This window comes from Vespa crabro, chromosome 2 (assembly GCF_910589235.1).
Source record: "Vespa crabro chromosome 2, iyVesCrab1.2, whole genome shotgun sequence".
Lineage (NCBI taxonomy): Eukaryota > Metazoa > Arthropoda > Insecta > Hymenoptera > Vespidae > Vespa > Vespa crabro.
In genome coordinates, this window is record NC_060956.1 from 17120186 (window position 1) to 17140913 (window position 20728).

General features: G+C 35.3%; 1 protein-coding gene across 1 annotated transcript in view; it reads right to left on the bottom strand.

Moving 5' to 3' along the window:
- Positions 1 to 27: 27 nt before the first annotated feature.
- LOC124421915 overlaps positions 28 to 20728 on the bottom strand; it is a 330571-nt gene continuing 309870 nt past the window's right edge. The window contains exons 7-14 of the mRNA XM_046957619.1: positions 19958 to 20218; positions 12865 to 12981; positions 12611 to 12724; positions 12358 to 12501; positions 7131 to 7333; positions 5730 to 5881; positions 5551 to 5623; positions 28 to 5407 (exon numbers count right to left, since the gene is read on the bottom strand). Coding sequence (XP_046813575.1) covers positions 5386 to 5407; positions 5551 to 5623; positions 5730 to 5881; positions 7131 to 7333; positions 12358 to 12501; positions 12611 to 12724; positions 12865 to 12981; positions 19958 to 20218 — 1086 coding nt within the window. The 3' untranslated portion in view covers positions 28 to 5385. The remainder of the gene's footprint in view (positions 5408 to 5550; positions 5624 to 5729; positions 5882 to 7130; positions 7334 to 12357; positions 12502 to 12610; positions 12725 to 12864; positions 12982 to 19957; positions 20219 to 20728) is intronic.

Genomic DNA, 20728 nt, shown 5'->3' on the forward strand with positions numbered 1-20728 from the left:
GAGAGGAAAGAAGTACTACAATTTAACTTCTTTATCGATTTGCAATTTATTTCGTAAGACATCATCGTTTCTACAATAATTTTAATTGCTGTTTCATCGCTGTTACATGATTGAGCCTATGTATGTACAAATAGTCCCAACGCATCTCTTTTGACATCGTCGAAAGTAAAAAAGGGGAGAACTCGCATTTGTACAATGAAACGAAACTGATTTCGGATGAAACGATGTACAAAGTATTTAAACTATGTTGTTGCGATAACACAAAACAGATCATCGATTCTCAATCCATTTGGATGGCTTGCTTGAATCGAAGAAATCATTGGATCTTGATATTCTGGAAAAAAATGCATTCTATGATGGGATAATATTGTTATTTAACATTTTAATACGGTCGATTTTTATGATAATACAAAAAAAAAACGATTTTTCAACGCGTTACATTATAGATTATCTCGATCATTTCTTACAATCGAGAATAATAATTTTAACGAATAATTCAATCATAATAGAAATTTTATATGCGCTGAAACGATTCAATGAAGATTCTCGTGAAAAGTTACATAAATTATGGGGTCGAGTTTCTCTCTCTCTCTTCCTCTCTCTCTCTCTCTCTCTCTCTCTCTCTCTCTTTCTGCCTCTCTTTCTTTCTCTCTTTTTTTTACATACATATATACGCGCACACACTCATTCTTTATTTCTCTTGGCCTATTTACGATCACGTTAATCATACATGCAAAGAGATTATCGCGCGAAAATATAGAAAAAAGAAAAGGAAAAGAAAAAATTGAAAACAAGAGATAGAAGAAAGGAATGAAAAGTTAAAGTCATTTACAAGCAAACTTGGCGAAGTATTGACGCATTATACTCTCGAGTGTCGCGTCGTATGTCTATAAAGTTTCTTATATAAAGGGAATGTTCATTGAAAATATGTTTAGCGCGGAAATTAACGTTAACTCTCACTCTCGAGTACGCTTAATTTAGGCATAAAATTCCCGACTCGATTAAGCTCGCCAAAGGAGGATTTAAATATTCACATATTTATTTAATAGATAAATGAAATGACGTTTCAAATGTCATACAATTTACGATATTCAATGAGATACCGTCGAAAGAAAAATTCTGTGAAACGTCGTCAAAAATCAATGCGAAGACGTATAATATGTATATGAATTTGTATAAAACGCATCGCAAGATGTAATGATATGAAAGCATGGCTACATATATATATATATATACATATATATATATATATATATATATATATATATATATATGTAGTAGATAAAGGTACTTATTATATATAAAAAAAAAAAAAAGAAAAGTAAATAAAGTTGGTCGCTCCTTTCGCGGCGTAAAAAGCTCGGGCTCGACTAACTATCTAGTGACTAGACGATAAGCAAGATTTTTCTCTATAAATTGATTTCGAGGATGAATCTAGTTTTTTGCTATATTATAGCGTTAGGTGATCTCAGATCGATCGATCGGCGTTTCTTGTCGTCGAGTATTTGTCGTGTTCGTTACGACGTTTTTCGACACATGTTAACATTTCTAGTCGTATTTTTTTTCTCTGCCTCCTTCTCTTTCTTCGGCCTCAGGGCTGTCGCATTGGAAAAAAAAAAAAAAAAAAAAAAAACAAAAAAAATAAGCGATCTATCGTTCTGCACAATTATCAAGAAAATTGAAATATATGTATTTCTGTTCGTGATTGATCAAGGGAACAAAAGTCGAATAGATAATTGCCAATGATGATCGAAAAAAAAAAGAAAAGAAATATGACAACGATCGAAGAAGAAAAATTTCACGAAAAAATATTATCATCGTCAACGGCAGCCCTGATCGATTTCATTAAATTCGATTATGGTCTAATACTTAAAATCTAAATTAACGCATAATAGATACGCATATATTATATAATTGTATGTATATATACACGCCATTCCTTTTATTTACAGATTGTGTAACCATAAACTTTGTAGTGTATCTCAATAGAAAGGGACAACGGAGCAGCACTTACGGAAATGAATTTTAGATGACGCTTCTTTTTATATCAATCACGAATCGATCGACTTGCTTTCACATCTCTTATCGTCGTAATTATCGTTATTTGAATCTTAGCCGATCGAAAGGCAATCGCGATTATCGTCGCGTTTTTATATCGGATTTGTAGAAAAACGCATGCCATATAAAAAATTGAAGTGATCGTGTGCTGCCCGTAAGAAATTATTCGAGACGGATGGAAACTCATCGATTTGTTATTTGATATAGAAGGGCGGGATGGATTTTTGAACACGGATTGTTGAGCGAGGATGATCAAATGATCACGGTGAAACGATATGAATATTTGACAATGCAACGATTAAGCGGCTTAAATGGTACGGTGGTAATTTTATATTTATGTACTTACGATAAATGTGCATGTGTATAATTGTCGATGATTGTTATATCCTATCTACATGAGAAAAAAACTCCTTGAGTCATTATCGAGCATTCGGACACTTTGTTTTGCCGGATAGGATGAAGAGATTCTTTGAAAGATCGTACGAAAGTTTATCAAGAAGTAAAGAAAACAGTTTGTTTTTTCTTTTTCTTTTTTTTTTTTTCTTTTTTTTTTTCGTTAGATCTACGTTTCACAGTTTTTGTGTTAAAGTGCATTGTTTTCGAGACGACGATGATAAAATTGATAATATCCAACGAGAAGAATAACGAAAAACGATATCTACCTCGAAAAATTCGTTATCGTTACTGCTTATCGTACAGAACTCGTACGTATATAATCGTATATTTACTGTCATTTATGTTATGATGAATGCCATAATATATTTATCGTTTCCATTATTTTATGCGATATCATATTATAATGATATATCTTTATAAACGTTTTTTAAAGAATTTCGCTTTTCTCGATGTACGGTTATTTCCTCTTCCTCTTCCTCTTTCTCTTTTTTTTTTCTTTTTAATTATGTTTTATTACAAAGATCGCTATATCTCGTAGTAATGTACTTTCATGCGTTTCTATTTTGTAGGATGAAGATCATATTTTTTATTAATATTTTGTTAGGAACGTAATGGAAACAACGCGTGAATCGTAGTACATATATATATATATATATATATATATATATATATATATATATACGTTCGATGAAAATAAAATCAAATGTATAATAATTTATTGAGTAATTTAAGAATGGCAAGTGTCCATAGCGTTCGATGACTCACGGATTTTGGCGATTCGATCGATTAATTTATACTTTCTTTGTTACGCGATCTTTGTATAGACTCTCGGTTCGTATTCGTCTATTAATCGTAATGGACTTTTCGAGATCTTCATCCTTTTAATATCTGTTCTTAATTCGGCAATTTCGTGACGGCAGTTAAAACGTTATTAGATCGTCGTGACTTCATTTGAATAATTTTTCCTTTACTTTCCTTCCATCGTTTTCACAATATTTGTCCTCTTTTTCTTTGTTTATTTTTTTCATTTCTTTTTATTTTTCTTTTCTTTTTATTTGAATTGTGCTATATACCCAGGAGAAGCGAACTCTTGGTCCCTAAATATTTTAAGAAGGTTTTTCTTTCGTGCTCTCGAGTTCATGCAGGCAAAGAAGGAAAACAACGCCGGATATTAGCAAAATCGTGATCTATCTTTCTTTCTCCGTTTTAAGATCGCAAAAGTCGATATCGTTGACTTGATCGAACGTTTGATCGAATCTTCCTATCGTTATAACACCTTTTTCACCTTTCCCGATCGATACGTTACTCATAAAAATGTACTTTCGAATTAATTTTGCAAGACGCTAAGCGTGTCGGAGAACGATATTAAACGATTCATTTATTGAACGTCGATCATGTTTGTAGTAATTTGCAAATACCATCAATCCTACCACGTACGAGTTCTTTCGACCTTCGCATCGTCTCTCTTTTTTTTCTCTTTTTTTCTCTTTCTCCCGCCCCCATTTTCTTCTCTTCTCTTATATAACTTTAAGTACGGGCACGATGATCATAGTGGCTTTTTTTTCTTATCGGATATCTATGATACTATATTTGAACTTAGAGACTACAGGAACGAACCTACATCTGACACTTAGGAGTCCGTTTAGCGTTATATCAAAAGGGCTATATACAAAAGAATCGGCTATGTCACGGATCGTCTCTCGAGAATGCTCCGATTATACTTCTCATTACGATACGTCGATCTTTCATCATTCTCTTTCCTATAACGATTGAAAAACGGAAAGGATATTCGAAGAACTTTCGAGATACAGCCGGTACGTGCCTCGGACTTAGGAACTATACTTACTGTTCACGCGCGATATTGTCCGAGCGAATATTCCGTTCGTACATATACATTACATAAATACTTATCCGAGTATCGATTCGTTTCGCTCGAAGCCGATCGTCGTCCTTCGTTCAAGAACAGAAGGGAAATCTCTTTTCTTCCTTTTTTTCTGCTTTTTTTTCTTTTATCTTCTCTCTCTTTCTTTCTCTCTCTCTCTCTCTCTCTCTCTCTCTCTCTCTCTCTTTTAATCTTTTTTAAATTAAAGACCAGACTAGTTCCGAAATCCGATTTCAAAGAACAGCCTGTTTATTCGATCTCGCGAGCCGCATCGTCATCTGCAATCGTCAAAAATCATTTTGCGAATTGATTTTGCCGACCAACGTTGGCCTACATCGCGCGCTCATCGAGCCATACCTTATTTTTCCTTGCTTTTTAATCGCGAACTGCTCGATACGTTCATACGTATGCTCTTGTCGATGGCCTACCACGGCCGTCAGAAATATTACCCGAAGGATTACATTTTCATCTGTATCGCATCGAGGTCGGGCAAGCTTCATTTTAACATTGCCGATGACTATACGGGTCAAGCAGATGCTTAATCGATTTTTAACAACGCGAGATCTCACTATAGGGCAATTTTTAATCGCGAGCGCAATCACGGAACGACGAGTCTACATCTGATGTAGCTTATTCCGTTTAATACTTTAAATCCGTCGTTTATCTTCTCATTTTTCTCTCTTCTCTTCTTTTGCCTTTTCGCTTTCTTTCCTTCTTCCTTCTTTTTTTTTTCTTTTTACTTCTTGCACCGAGAACACAGTCTCCTTTTCGCAGGAGATTAACTGGATATCGTTACGAATATATTAATATTTATAAATGTGTTTGTATATGTGTATATATATATATATATTTATATATATACTATTATATATATATATATATATATATATATATATATGCACATCTTTATATATATATACATAAATACATATATATATATATATATATATATATATATATATATAAATGTATACACATATATACATATAAATTGATACTATTCTTTATCAGTAGCGTTCCTGTTCGACATGTTGCAGCGAATCTTGTTTTCACTGGGTGTTCATTTCAGACCTGCGAACACATATCGCTGTTGATATTTTTAATAATAGTAATATTTTTAGATGATCATTTCCGAAAAGATATTTTTAATTGTTAAATATTATTTAATATATTACAAAGTATTAAGAAACAACGATCTCGTAAGTCTTTCTTACTTTAAAGCTTTGTAACGTTCCTTCTCAGGATTGTTATCGGGTGGTTCACACTCGAACGATGCTAGAGCCAATGCTATAAAGAGGGAAAGAGAGAAAGAATTTAATGTTATAGATCTCGTAAATTTGATTGTAATCGTTACAAACATAAGACGATCATCTCTCCAATTATTTGTCCTTACCATTTTCGGTTAATACAGGACTCGCTTGTAAAAAGGCTATAACTCGTGGATTCTTTTCAAACGGACAAGCTACTTGTTTCCAGGCGATGAATTCCGTTACCTGTTTTGCTAGCTGCCAAAATTTCTCAAAATTAATGTGTCCGTTTGGTAGTCTGAAACAAGATTAACAAGAGGAATGTTCTTAATTTGTTTTCAAAAGGTTTTTTTATAGTTTTCCTTGAGCAACGATCGTACGCTTAAAACTTTTTAAAATGAAAATAATCGCTCGCCGTTTCTCGAATATTTTCGAGAGCGTAAAAGAAAAAGAAAAAGAGAAAGGGAAAGAAAAAGAGAAAGAGAAAGAGAAAGAGAAAGAGAAAGAGAAAGAGAAAGAGAAAGAGAGAGAGAGAAAGAGAACGGTATTCTCGAGTTTTTCTTTTTGCTCGACGCCTTTCATATTTTTTTGATTTTTTTTCTTTCCTTTTGCCCGACTTTCCAGGACACAACTTTTGCCATTATAAGTTTAATAAGTTTACACGTACACGCGGACGTAATGTCACGTTCGTAGATGTAATAAATAAGATTCTCGAAAAGGATGAGTTCTGCGAGAGACGTCGACTCGATACGTCGACATATCGCTTTCTCCAAGATTAATAATCCTGGCACGAGAAATGCCGCGTGAGAAGGAATTCGTGAAAATCGACAAGGAAAACTTCTCTTCGGAAGTAATCGAGAATTTTTGATTAGATATATATAGATATATAATATATAATATCTGGTTAAAACTTATATTCGTTCTCAGATTAAGAGATAGATCAATTTATCGATTTTTTTTTGTTTATACTTCACAGGAATATTTACTTTTGGTATATATATATATATACATATATAAGGCAAAAATATGTGTAAGGTACTTATGATAATTTAAAATTCGTAAAAACTTTTATGTTATTTAAATTTTTCAAGAATAAGCCGTGAAATATATTTACCGTTGGAAAGCATGAAAAACTGCATAAAAAACATGATATGAGTATTACGTGCTTTATTTTGTGTCACGTTGATGTTAACTACATATTCTCTCTCTCTCCCTCCCTCTCTCTCTCTCTCTCTCTCTCTCTCTCTCTCTCTGTTTCTCTCTGTTTCGTAGGCATCAATTAAACGTCAGAGACTCGTCCACTTCCTCTTCCACTAGTGTCGAGAATGCTTCTGGTTATAATAACGTATATAACTACGTAGGACAATTACTAGTAAATTAGCGACAACATAGAATGACGGATTGACCACCGGTTTGCCTACCTATGTCACGCTCTATTAATTAAATTTTCAGCCCTTCGCTCGAAATTCCAATGAATATATATATATATATATATATATATATATATATATATATATATGAATATGTTGCATGTAAGTTCTACTCACTTGTTGCTGCAGCCCTCGTTGAGAAAGTATAGATCCTTGACTAGCAGGCTAAAGAAGGGAACAACGATTCGTTGACGTTCGTCCGTAGCGCCGGCGCTACGCCACATTGCTGCCTTTAGGGTGCTACGATAGCTGCTGAAATTGCTACTAGGATCCATTTGATGTTCTAAGATCGAGAACTTGGCCGATTGTACTTTTGACCACTATAAAATAAAAAAACAAATACTTATATTTATGATACTTTTTAATCAATTGTTATAATAGAGCAATGATATTTTCAATCTTCAAATAATCAAATATATTATAATTTATTCGATATTTTCGTCCAATACAAGAATAAAGCATTTCCAGATGGAATGCATCTTAACGTTAGTAGGATCGGAATCGTTAGGTATCCGAAATCTCTTCGGATCGAGGTTTATCATTCCCTCCTAGGTTAGTGGTTCTTCTCGTTTTGCCTTACCCATCTCTCGATCTATCTTCCATTTTCAGATCCAGTCTCTGTAAGGCGGATTGGAAGGGTCAAGAGCCTTTGAACTTGGCAACGTGCCGAACTCGCGAATAGAATTTCTAACAACGTATGCTATCGAGCTTGAAACGAATATGGTCGAAGCGGCAATATTTTACGAAGCACTAGAAGCACATAATGATCTGTTTAAACAAAGTGAGGAAAAGGTTGAAGGAGAAAGAAAGAAAGAAAGAAAAAAAAAACAATGAAAGTGGAAGAAGTCTCGTGGAAACATCGAAGCTCGGTTATGATGTTATAAAGAAAAGTAAAACGAAACGGAAAGAAAAGGGGAGATAGAAATAGAGATAGAGAGAGAAAAAGAAAGAGAAAGAGGGAGAGGGAGAGGGAAAGAGAGAGACAGAGATACACGTTACTCGTGAGTGTCACACGACACGTTTTCCTGCGTATTATGTCCAGAAGTAGAGTGACGTACTCGAAATAATTTCAGACCGAAATCAAGCGCGTCGCGCACTGCGAGTTTCCTGTGGTGTACCCCCGTACTTCTCTACCAGTCGTGGTAACTGCGACGACGTAATTAAATTAACTTCGAGGACGACGAAAATGTCGTCGACGTGGACGTAGACGTTGGAATTAATTCCGTTTGTCCTCTCGTATCTCCGTGCTTTAATTCAAGAATTAACGCTCGGACGAACGCGCCGTTTCCGTCGTTGTTATCGATGTCTTCCTTCGACATACAACCTGAACGTTGGCAACGATATTAAGCAACATTCCTTGAAACGGATGCTTCGATCGAGACGCGCCATTGTCTCGTTGAATGACGTTTTTTCTCTCATTTTGTTTTTCTTTTCTTCTTTCTTTCTTTTTTCCTTTTTTTTTTTTGTATCCAACATCGTCGAATGAATTTCCTTCTCGAAAAGGAGAAAGATTAGAAAATACGAATCAATCATTGATCGATAGATATATCTTACTTATTTTTCTCTTTATCGACGTCCTTAGTTCTTTTATTGACAATGATAACTTACTCTTATTTATTCCGGAAACACATTTAACGCTACTCCTATTTCTCAATACACCACGAATCGGCTTAACGAGGAAGTCGGAATATAAAGAACAGAAAAGAAAAAAAAGACCAAAAAAAAAAGAAACAGGATAGAATTTGAAATTCGATCTAGTAACTAATTCCTTTCCATACTTGAAAACGAGAGAATCCTTTCGGCGTTCGCCGTGGGAGCCATTTCTCTTGGCGCGACTCGATTCGAATTCTCAAGGAAATGCTTTCCTTGTTACGCGGGAAGAAAGGAAAAAAGCAAGAAAAATCGTCGAGTCTGCAGAAGCAGTAAATTGAAACTAGATGCTGAGGGAGAAAAGCATGGCGTACGTATTACATGTAGTTACGTACATATGTATATATATATATATATACGTAGCAGATGATAAAAAAACAGTGCTCAAAGAGAACGTAAAGAAAATCTTCGATAAGATAAACAGATAAGCAAAACACTTACACACATATCAATTGTAAATTCCTTTTACCGAGGAACAGTTCATTATAGATAAATAGATGAACCAGACTTTTCGTAATTTGATTCGAATGTTGTTTCGTATTACTCTACTCTTAAAGCTCATTTCACTTTTGAAAGATATTATCAGAGGAAAAATGAAGCGAAAAGATAAGTATCATGAACTTGAAAGCACGGAGACTACTCTTCTTCGTTTGGTGACTTTTTCTTCTTTGAAACTCAATTTAAATTTTGTTCACATCGTGTCCTTTGAACATTCCCGCGCGACAGAATTTTTCTTTCGGTCATTTTCAACCTCCCTTTTCTTTCTCTCTCTCTCTCTCTCTCTCTCTCTCTCTCCCTCTCTCTCTCTTTCTCTTTCTATGCTGGTGAGGATAAGAATCATTGCAGTCGAAGATAATTACGTTTTTTGATGATAATAATTCGAGATGGAGATAGAAAGAGAAAGAGATACGATAATGATTTGAGTATCGTTCTTTTTCTCGAAAAAAAAGAAGACGAAGAGAAAGACGCCATTTTTAAATTATCCTCGTGCAGTAAATGAATTATTTTTGAGTGCTATGTATCCTTTTATGCTCTCGGAAAGGTCGAAACTTTCCGATGCTCTCTGAACGGAACATCAGGCGCAAAAGGAATATTGCATGAAACGAAAGAGAGGTTTCGATTTCCGTTTCATCTTGCTATATGATATGTCGTACATACATACATACATACATACATGCATATACACACATACATGCACATATATATATATATATATATATATATATGTAAACGCATTTATCATATACACACACGACCGTCTCGTTCAAATCTAACCTCGCGAGGCTTTTTTTTTAATACTTCATCGTAATTATTCGGGCGATTAAAATTTCGACTATATCAACACATTCTCGTCGAAGTAAAACGCTTCGGTGGTGTTCGTACGATTTTCCGTGGTAGAAAAGAAAAATATGAGAGAGAGAGAGAGAGAGAGAGAGAGAGAGAGAGAGGGAGAGAGAGAGAGAAAGAGGAGATAAACAAAAAAATATAAACGAGAATTCACACGGCGATATTTCGCGTCGTAATGAAAATCGCGCTAATTGCGCGGTTAAACGACGCGCGTTGTAAATTCTCTCGTTCTTCTGAAAATGAATTGGAAAAAAAAAGAAAGAGAGGGGGAAGGGTATAAAAGGAAAAAATCAAGGAAATCGCACAAAATTCATAGGAGTCAGCTCATAAGATTCATACAAATCGAAAATGCGTCCACATAAATTTTTTTCATCGATTCTTTGGCCTTCTGCGCGAGAAAAAAACTGAGCGTAGTTAACAAATACGAGCAATAAATTTTCATTAATGAAAATTACGAAGTTGGTATCTCATACTTTGTATGGTTATTGGTCCAGGGATGAAAGGATGAGAGAAGGCTGTAATTATTTCCTGCGTACCCTACATAAATCAGTCAGCGTGACCAAATGAACCTTGAATAGCGCTTGACCATCCTCTTTCGACGAATGAGAATCATAAGAGAATGGAAGATTTATGTCAGTTTGGTCCAATGTGACAGAAATTAACAACGAGCGATCAAAACGATTCATTTCGTTCTTGTAGAATTTCTTTCTTTTTCTCGTTCGATTAAAATATCTTTTGAGTAAGTTCTTTTATCAATAGTTACGAATACTTTTCGTTACATGTATAAATGTGTTGTCTATCGTAAGGGTTAAATTAGAAAGTTTTTATCGATAGTCATGAACATAATAATGAATGATGTATCAATGTTGTTCGTAATCATGTTGTTTGTTTTCAATGTCGTATGTAATCAAGTTGTTTGTTTACGGGTTCTATATTAAACATTCTCTTAAATATATACATATATATTTCTTCGATATTTCAGTTAATCACGTAAGAAATTTTGCGCAGTAGTTTTTATTAAATGAGATTTTTCAGTTCGTCAAAGAACCTCACGATAATCATACGTGCTTTCGCCTGTATAACTCTCGTGAGGATGTTTGGAAAAGCGGAGATGCGAAAAAAAAAAGAGGAAAAAAATCATTGTACAAAAGAGAGGAATAGCGTCGCGATATTAAAGAAGCAAGAGAAGCGCATAGTCAGACATTGCAATCAGAACGTCATTTTCGTTCTTTTCAAGCTTCGTACAAGGGCGTAGCCTCTGGCAAGTCGGTCATTTCATGTATGTCACATCGCGACTAGGAATGTATGTATGTATATATCTATGTATATAAGATCTACTTTAAATGTCTTATATTACTGATAAATTTGAATACGTTATTGACATCAATCTTTGCGAATACGAGTAATTTTATTTTTATCTTATCTATGATGGAACTTTTATTTCTAAGGACGTATTAAATATCAAGATCTATAAATAATTCTTGTCAGAATTTGTACACGTATATATGTAACATTCCATATTTCAAGTTAATCAGCTTGTATAAAAATAAAGAAAAAGAAAAGAAGAGAGAAAAAGAGGGACGATAACGTAGAATGATCAAACGATTGGGTCGGTGTTAAACTTTTCGATTAATTCATATCATGGCTTATATTTCTCTTAGTATTACTTCTATTATTATCATTTCCTTTTTTTTCAAATTCTCTTTGCAACTAGCAATATGGTTGTCAAGTAGTTTATGTTATACACTCTTTTCAATGTTGAGAAATCCCTTCGGAGAAATTCAATTAAGTTAGTTTGAAAAATTCACTCTCTTTCTTGTAACATTCCTTTCTCTCTCTACTTTCGTATCTCTTCTTTTTCTTCTCTTTATTTTTTTTTTCTTTTCATCTCCTTCAAATCTTTTTTCTTTTCTTTTTCTAGTTTATATAGTTCGTTCATTTGTTCTTTCAGTCACCCGTCCGTTTCGAACAGAGAGAAACGATGCGGAAATTCGATTCTCGCTGGTTTGTCACCAGTAACGCGGGTATGGCGTCGCGGGAACGGCGCCGCGGCGCCACGCTCGATTTACGAGGATTACAGGCCGCTTATTGCTTCCGGTTACCCCTCTCTTCCAGCCTAGTATACGCTTCCATTCCTCTTTCACGCAGGCACGAGTTTCTCTTGACGCGACTACACTGCGTGTAAACGAGTGTAACGAGCGACGATTTCCGTTTCAGCAATTACGACATAGCTACATCGATTATTCTCTCCTCCTACCTATTTCATCCCTTATATGCTCAAAACTCAATCGACAAATAGCCGATTTTTCGGTTCCGCAATTAATGCTCTTTTCGAGCTTCTACTTACCGTTTTTTTCAGCCGCGATATTGGAGACATATTCAGACCGGCAATGATCGCCATCAGTGAGTTGAAGTTGCCGATATTAAAGCATTCTCGAGCGGTCTCTATCCAATATTCTACGACGCGCACGCGTTGTTTCTTCTTTGCGTGCTACGATAAAAAGAAAAAAAAAAAAAAAAAAAAAAAGAGAAAAAGAAAAAAATATGAAGTTAGTTTCGAGAATGTTAAAAGATATAGAACAAAGTTTTTGATTTATTACCTTGCATACTTCGGTCGCTACGAAATAACTCAATCGATTGAACCACTGGACATAAGACTCAAGATTCCGAGTCTTTTTCATGTCCTTGAAAGATGTTTCCAAGTGAGGAGATTCCTGGAAAAGACGATTCGACGACATCTCGATATTAACAACATTTTATTTTCTTTCTTTATTTATTTTTCTATGCTTTTTCTTCCTATAGAAGTCTCTGTTTGGAATGAAAAGAAAAGGCATTTTTGTGTCATGAATGTTACCTTAGCGAATGCTTGGACAAATTCCTCGGGGCCGATGTAAGAGAGCCTCTCGAGTTCCACGTGGGTCAATTGTTGTGCCAGTACTGTAGCAGAGGGGCAAAGCTCGGTGATGTCCACCTGAAAGACCAAGTGACAGAAATGCTTTGTGAGAGAGTATGGAAGATTCTTTTTCGTATAGATACGAAGTGAAAAGAATGAAAACGTAAAAAAGGATAGGGGGCTTGACGTATACGAGATGGAAAAGGAAAAGAAATAGAAAGGAAAAGAAAAAGAAAAAGAAGAGAAAGAAAAAGAAAAGTAGTAGATGGCCTGGATTGGCGTCTTCTTGAAGGAGAACGCGAGAAGAAGAGAGAGTATTGTCGCGACGCTCGTCGCCCGTGTCTGTTCTCTTTCAATTTCGCGTCTCGCGCTTTGTCGAGCGCGAACATTCGAGCCAAGACCAACTTCTTATCTCTCGGACGATCGTGGTCTCCAAAAGGTTACGGCTGGTTGGACATGGTACGGAAACAAATATGGCAGCGATTTCACTGAAGTTTTATACTACAATCTCGTAATTCGATGTGGGCACTGGTAACTCCTTATGGCAAAAGAGATACGATAACGTTCGAGAAGTGTAAATAGAAAATATTTCTTCTTTGAGAGAGAAAAAGAGAGAGAGAGAGAGAGAGAGAGAGAGAGAGAGAGAGAGAGAGAGAGAGATGGAAAAGAGAGTAGTGCCTCTTTAATAAAGATTTTTCCGATTCGTTCGTTTCTCTGGGCTACGCCGACACTCGCTCCGCTATGGTCTTGGGAACGAAAGAGAAAAACGCCGACAGATAGCTCCAGTCGTATATTTTCGCGAGATTGGGAGCTCGGTACTCGAGACACCTCTCTCTTTCTCTCTCTCTCTTTCTTTCTTTCCCTTTCTCTCTCTATCTCTCCTTTTTCACTATTGGCCGAATCGACCTTGCTAAAATTTATATCCTCCCTGTGGTTCCCTGAGACTCGTCTGACCAATTCTCTTCTTCGTTGACCGTTTCCACTGTTCTGTGCAATTCTTTCGAATATCTCTTTTCCTCTCTCTCTCTCTCTCTCTCTCTCTCTCTCTCTCTCTCTCTCTCTCTTTCTCTCCTTAGTTTAAGTACTCTCGGCTTTCGAGATAGGAACAAAACTTCTGTCATTTCTCATAGACTTTTCTCTGTTTTCATATTATTCCTCCCCATGGCAATCGAACGCCTGTTATCATTTCTTTTTCTTTCCAAATCAATGAACAAGAAGGAGAATGAATCGTTTGTGTTGTTTACGCTACCGAAAATATTACGCTTTTGTTGATATTAATTAGAACGACATAATATATCGCGCACGATGTTAGTTCCATTGTATTCGTATCGATAAGTTTTCAGCAGTTTATTGAATTATTTTTGTAGATTCTTTATTATTCCCTTCACGAAATATCTACGTTTTTTTTACATCATTGGAAAATTGAAATCAATGGAATAAAATACATAACATGAAGAATTTCTTTGACTTCCGATTCATCAACCATAATCAAGTTGCCTCGCAATACTTTATTCAGATTTTGTAATTTTATATCATTCAGTATACATTGTTTTTGATATATTAAATTATGTTATAAAAAGATATATTATTGTCCATGCAAGATATTCAAATTGGTAGTAATACGATAATTATTAAAGTTGCTGTTCCATTTCATTCAAATGTTGCATAAGAGTAATCAGACTTTTTGTTATTATCTGATTGCAGTAATAGATACCCTTAACATTTATTCTCTCTCTCTCTCTCTATCTCTCTTTCTCTTTTTTTCTCTCTCTTTCTTTCTCTCTTTGAAACATATATATATATATATATATATATATATATATATATATATCGTACTTTCATGAATGATCATATATCTTACGAGGAAAAAGAGACTCGACATGCTTTGGCAAAGGAGAACGAAGGAAATGCAGAAAACCATAAGCAAGACAAGTCTTATGATTGGTTTGACCACTACCATAGTCTCCTCTATTATTTATATTTCCATTTCTGTCTCTAGTTTTTATGTTCTTTATTATTTATTTTCGTTCCGAATTAGAAGAGGTTGTTGTACTGTATAACGTAAAAGTAAAATCAGATTAGTTCCAAATTCCACATTTTGTTTTGCTTTCTTCTCGTTGGTAGACCGAAGGATAGAAACCACTTATTTGTTACCATTGCAAACATATATACACATAGAGATCGGAAACGGACATCCTTGCGTGGCTCTATGCGTAGATGAGAGCAATGTTGTCAAGCGTGTACGTGAAATAGCGTCGCTATTAACCTATTTTTTCCGGCTATGCGAGATAAAAAGAAATGACACGTGATAAAGAGAGCCAAGAAGAGCTGAGAAACGACGAAAGCCCGACCTAGATTTTCTTCAAGTTGGACAACCAAAGTTGACAATCCAAAAAAAAAAGGAGATAAAGAGAGATAACAAAATAGATCTTTGTCAATTTAGTTAGTTACATCGTTAAGCAATCGACTTGTTAGGAAATGATCAATGGTAGTTGTTTTCTGAAGCAGAGAAATGGTAATTAGCAACGAATTCGTTCGTTGAGTACCTATAGGTAATTGCTCGACGAGTTATTTTTAATTACTCTTCTACGATTTACACTGTAACATCGAAAGACGAGGAAAGAGCATCGATAATGCAACGTTTTAATTGGTCCTACTGGTTTTATTGGTCCGTCTAATTGGTTCGTAAAAGAACGACCTTTTCTTTTTCTATCTTTGTTTCCAGCAAGTATTTTAACCTGTTTTAAAAAGCTTAACGATTTTCACCGGTTCATCTTAGGAGTTGAAAGGCGTCGTGAAATTTTTAAGAAAATTCTGACCTGTTTCGTAATACGAAATAAAATGATAAAAAAAAAAGAAAGAACTAAAGGGATAAAAGATAAGAAATGGAAAATAACGTGCATCGTTCGGTTTGTCGGACGTCAAAGTGCGTTTAGGTTCGATCACCTTCAAAGCTCTTTCTCTTTTCCTCACTTTGACTGGTAAAGAGAGGACGTCGTATCTCTTCGAGATTTTCCTTTATTCGATCCTTCGGTCGTCCTGTTTCATTTGATTTTCCAACGATATTGATGGCGCGACACAATCTTCAAAGAAACTTGCGTACGAGTCTGAAGGGTATCAACATTGCGCAATCTTTTTCTCTTTCTTTATTTCTCTTTTTCTTTGTCCTTTTTTCATTTCTCTTTTCTTTTTCTCTTTATTTCTCTCTTTCTTTTTTTCTTCTTTTCCTTCTCTCTCATTCTTTTTTTCATGTTTCGTATGTTAAATATAAATATGTAGATGTACGTGTATAAGTATATATGCATATGTAAATGCGTAGATATATATATATATATATATATATATACCGGGTGTACATTTAAGCTCGCTTTGCTAGAGACAATTTGAATTATTCTTTATAGATAAAACAAAAAAAAAAATAGAATAGTCAATAGGAACATTTAACTTAATTTTTTTCTTTTTTCTTTTTCAAAGGAAATATTTCTCGTTTTTCAATATAAAAATAATTTTATTAAGGCTAAAGTGAACGAACTGAATGATTTTATAGAAACACCTTATAGAAATGGTAAAAGCAGAGAGAGAGAGGGAGAGAGAGAGAGAGAGAGAGACGTTCGAACAAAATGTAGGTACGTACTTTTCTTGGGCAAAGCGGAATGTCCAAAGCGACGACGAATGAGATCGCTGAGCTGCGTGATCGGTTTAGAAGCAAATGGAACCTCAAAGTCTCTTTTATTCGGTCGAATTATTATGCGTCGAAATACATCAAATCCTTATATTATGTTAAAGCAAAGAGAAATTTCCGTATGGCGGATCGCGATCATTTTCCCCTTTTACGTATTTCAACGGGAACCCGTGAAAACGTGAGATTCTCTTCTTATTATATGGCGATAAAGGATATCGTAAAATCACGAAGATTTGTTATTTCGAAACGCATGAGATTTTGCAATCATTTTCAAATATTAACGATGTGAAATAAAGAGTAACGTTGATGGAAGATCGCGTCTAACATTAGATATTTTCTTTTCTTTTTCTTTTTTCTTTTTTTTTTTTCTATCCATTTCCTTATTCAAACGTAAGGTACATAAGTACTTATTCTCACGTACGAGTATCATACTGAAAGCAGAATTTTAATTAAACTTTGTTTGAAAGTGAACTATTAAAAGTGTCGTATCGTTGGTTTCTAAGGGAGAAGAGAAATTCAGTGAGTCCGTTCTCGAAATCGTTAACGAAATTTAATCGGCATAGGAGTGAACGTAGCGCATTTACCTCTTTCCGAATACGAACTTGGAAACTGCGTAAGTTTCGAGCGCGAGATAATCCGATGGTGACCAAAGAAGTGTATTACGACGTTATGCAACCTGCGATTCTAGATGAAGGGTTGTGCGGGTGAGACGTAGAAGAGGGGCACGTTGTGGAATACGCCGATAAGTTGCGCTCGTTCGGTACGCTTGCAGTACCGTGAGTAGAATTTGCACAAGTTTCTTGCTAGTAACGATTAGCGAGGACTTACTAACGCGCTGATGGGATTCATCCGGGCAAGAAACTGATTTGTCACGTTCGAATGCGTTTTTCTTATCCCTCGAAAGTCCATATCCATTTTAATTCAATACTTTTGCGAGGTACAACGTATCGAAGAACTTTCGATATTTTATTAAAGAATTATAGTTAGATAGTTATATAGTAAAATATTCCAAATATCTCTTTGTTGTTAATGGGAATATTTTCTGACAGAATATTAAAAAAAAAAAAAAGAAAAAAAAAAGAAAGAAAAAAAACCGAGAAAGGCAAAAGTAATCTTCCAAAATCATATTATCTCAAATTACTATGAAACAAATTTTTTCTTTTTTTCCTTTCCTCCTTCGTTAAAATTGATCTATTTATTTACATGGAAACACGGTTTTTTTTTTTTTATTTCTTTATGATCTTTCAATCACGTCAATAGGACGATAATGTTAATGAAAATTCTTGTGGTATTTCCCGAAAGGGATGGTCTTTTAAAACAGACGAATGATCTTTAAAACGTTTCTCGTGTCGTTACGTCAACAGATTTAATCCGTAGAAAGCGGCCAAAGCGAACTTTCCTTTGGTGCGGTTTTTTCTTAGTTCCGCTCGTATGTATGTATGTATGTGCATTGAATCGCTTACTTAGTAGTACCGAACGAGAAAGGTTAGAAAAGAAGGAGGGAAAAAGCTTCGATGCCGAAGAGCAAACTGAGAAATGAAAATAAAAAAAAAAAAAAAAAAAAAAATAAAATAAAATAAAATAAAAAAAGGAAGATGTATAAAAAGAGCAGGTTTGTCGAGAAAGAGAAAGAGAAAGAGAAAGACAGTGAATTCTTTTGCAAAGGCTTCAGGTTATTAAAACTCAAAGTTCGTCGTACTTTTCGAAACTTACTCCACTATGCAAAAGTGGCACGATTTGTCGACGAGTTCGCCTGTAAACGAGAGATCTGCTTCGTGCGACTAACGTAAAGTTTGAGATAAAGCTAGTTTCCATCTTTTCGAATTAATTCGTTCATATTCCTCTTTCATAAACTGAGAATTTGTAAAGTTATAACTCATATTTTTTATGAATGTAATGGACACACGTATTTTGTTTCTATCAATAAAATTTTCTCATATATTTTATATACCTTAATAATAATTTTTGAAAGAGAAACTGCCTAAGTATACTTCTTTTTTTTCTCTTCTATATGTTTTCTTCTTTTTTTCATTTTCTTTTCTTTCCATATTTATATCTAAGAAACGTTCAAAGTTTTGATAAATTATTGATACATACGTTGTGTTTTCTTACTAGCTTCATGAGAAAAGATTCCATTGTAGTTTTTACGTTTTTTTGAAAGAATTCCTTGCTGTTATTGGCTTCTAGAAACGTTTGTTAACTAATTTCTATCGTTCTCGGAAAAAGAACTTTTCGCTTCCAACATAATGAAATCCTTCGTGTTGGCTCCGAACGAATTGCATAACATTTACATATCCGAACGTAATATTTTCGTAATCACTATCGAGTTAGCTAATGTCGAAAATTCTCTAATGCTGTAGCTGTTAACGAAGTTTGGGAACGTTCAAGAACATAAGTTACGCATTGGCAATTTCTCTGGACAGTACCCACGGATATCAGCAGGGTGTAATACCGGTGCTCACGCAATTTCCTCCTGATTAAGGACCGAGCGAGGACGCGAGCTTGACCCGTGCGTCGGCATATTTAACTAACTAATGCAGTTGCAAATTAGCCATTAGCAGGTGTTACACGCGGTGGCAGATAGGTGTACGGTAATCAAATTAACGGAATAGTTACTGTCTCTCGTACTAGGGAAACTAGCGGAGTAACGCTGTTACACTAACTGCGCAAAGTGCACGCATCTACAGGATAGTGACCAAGAGAACTCGCGTGCACGAGAGAGAGAGAGAGAGTGAGAGAGAGAGAGAGAGAGAGAGAGAGAGAGAGGGAGAGAGAGAGAGAGAGAGAGAGGCGTAAAGGTGACCGATGAGCATGGGATGAGTGCTTATAAACATGATTGCGAAGCAAGTATTATATGACTATAAAATCCATACGCGTGAGAGGAATAGAAGAGCCAATGGTGGATTAGCGAAAATGCCTATGGAATATTAACACGGAACGAACGTTCGGTTACATCGAATCTCTCGATGTCCTCGATTTATCTTCGTAAGCCGCGACCTGAAATTCGATCGATGAATTTTGGACCAGAAATTTTCCACTTTCCCGCAACGACTCGCAAATCCCTCGGTAAAGACTCGATCGTGGAGTCGAGTGTTCCTTCGCTTCTCCGATGGCTTATCCGATGTTATAGATGATAAAGATATATATATATATATATATATATATATATATATATATATATATAGAGAGAGAGAGAGAGAGAGAGAGAGAAGTAAGAGAGTTTACCACACGAGTCGTGAGCTCGCTTCAATTAGCAAGTTACATGTTAGACGACACGCGGGCATTCGTGCCGTTAAAATTCAGAGATCCATCGTGGTTGGTAGGTTGGTCGGTCGTCGGAGGATGACGCTTCATCGTTTCAAAGTTACGAACCTGCGTGAGCTGTTCAGTCGCCGCCTCGGTGGCCAATCTCGCTAGGCCCTCCTCGTACCTCTCGAGAGCTGTGAGCCTGAGAAGTAAGTTTTGAAGCAAGGCCGAAACTTCCTGTCGCGCGGCCGCGTCGACCGCAGCGACCTTCTGCGTGATGGATCTGACGTGACCCATCACCCTTTCGTCCCGAAAATCGTACGGGAAAGTCTCCGTCCATTCTGCCAACAGCTGCACCAGTCGGGGCACGAAACGGTGTAGTCGTTCCTGCAAAATCCTCGTGTTACTTTGATTAATTTGCATTTTCTCCTACCATCTACTACATTACTATTATTATTATTACTATTACTACAATCACTATTAATATATCTCTTATTTTCCTTATTTCCTCGTTTCTTTGTTCGTTAAGAGAATTTCTAAAATGATATATCTATTTATTAGTAGATATTTCTTATATTTTTTCGTTATATCTTTCATTAGATATTCTTTTTAATCAAATTTGTATTGTATATATATTATTAAATCGTTGCCGTATGTATATGTATATATATATATATATATATATATATATATATATATGATGAGAAACGTTTTTCATTTGTATATAATATCGACGAACAACGATTTAAAATGACCTTTAAATAATGTTTATTACAAGTTATAACCAAATTACAAACACATATAAAGTGATATTTATAATCGTGTTGTTTCCTTGTCTCCTTGGATAGGACAATGTCGACCTAGAAATTGATTCGTAAAGCAGCAAAAAAAACTCGT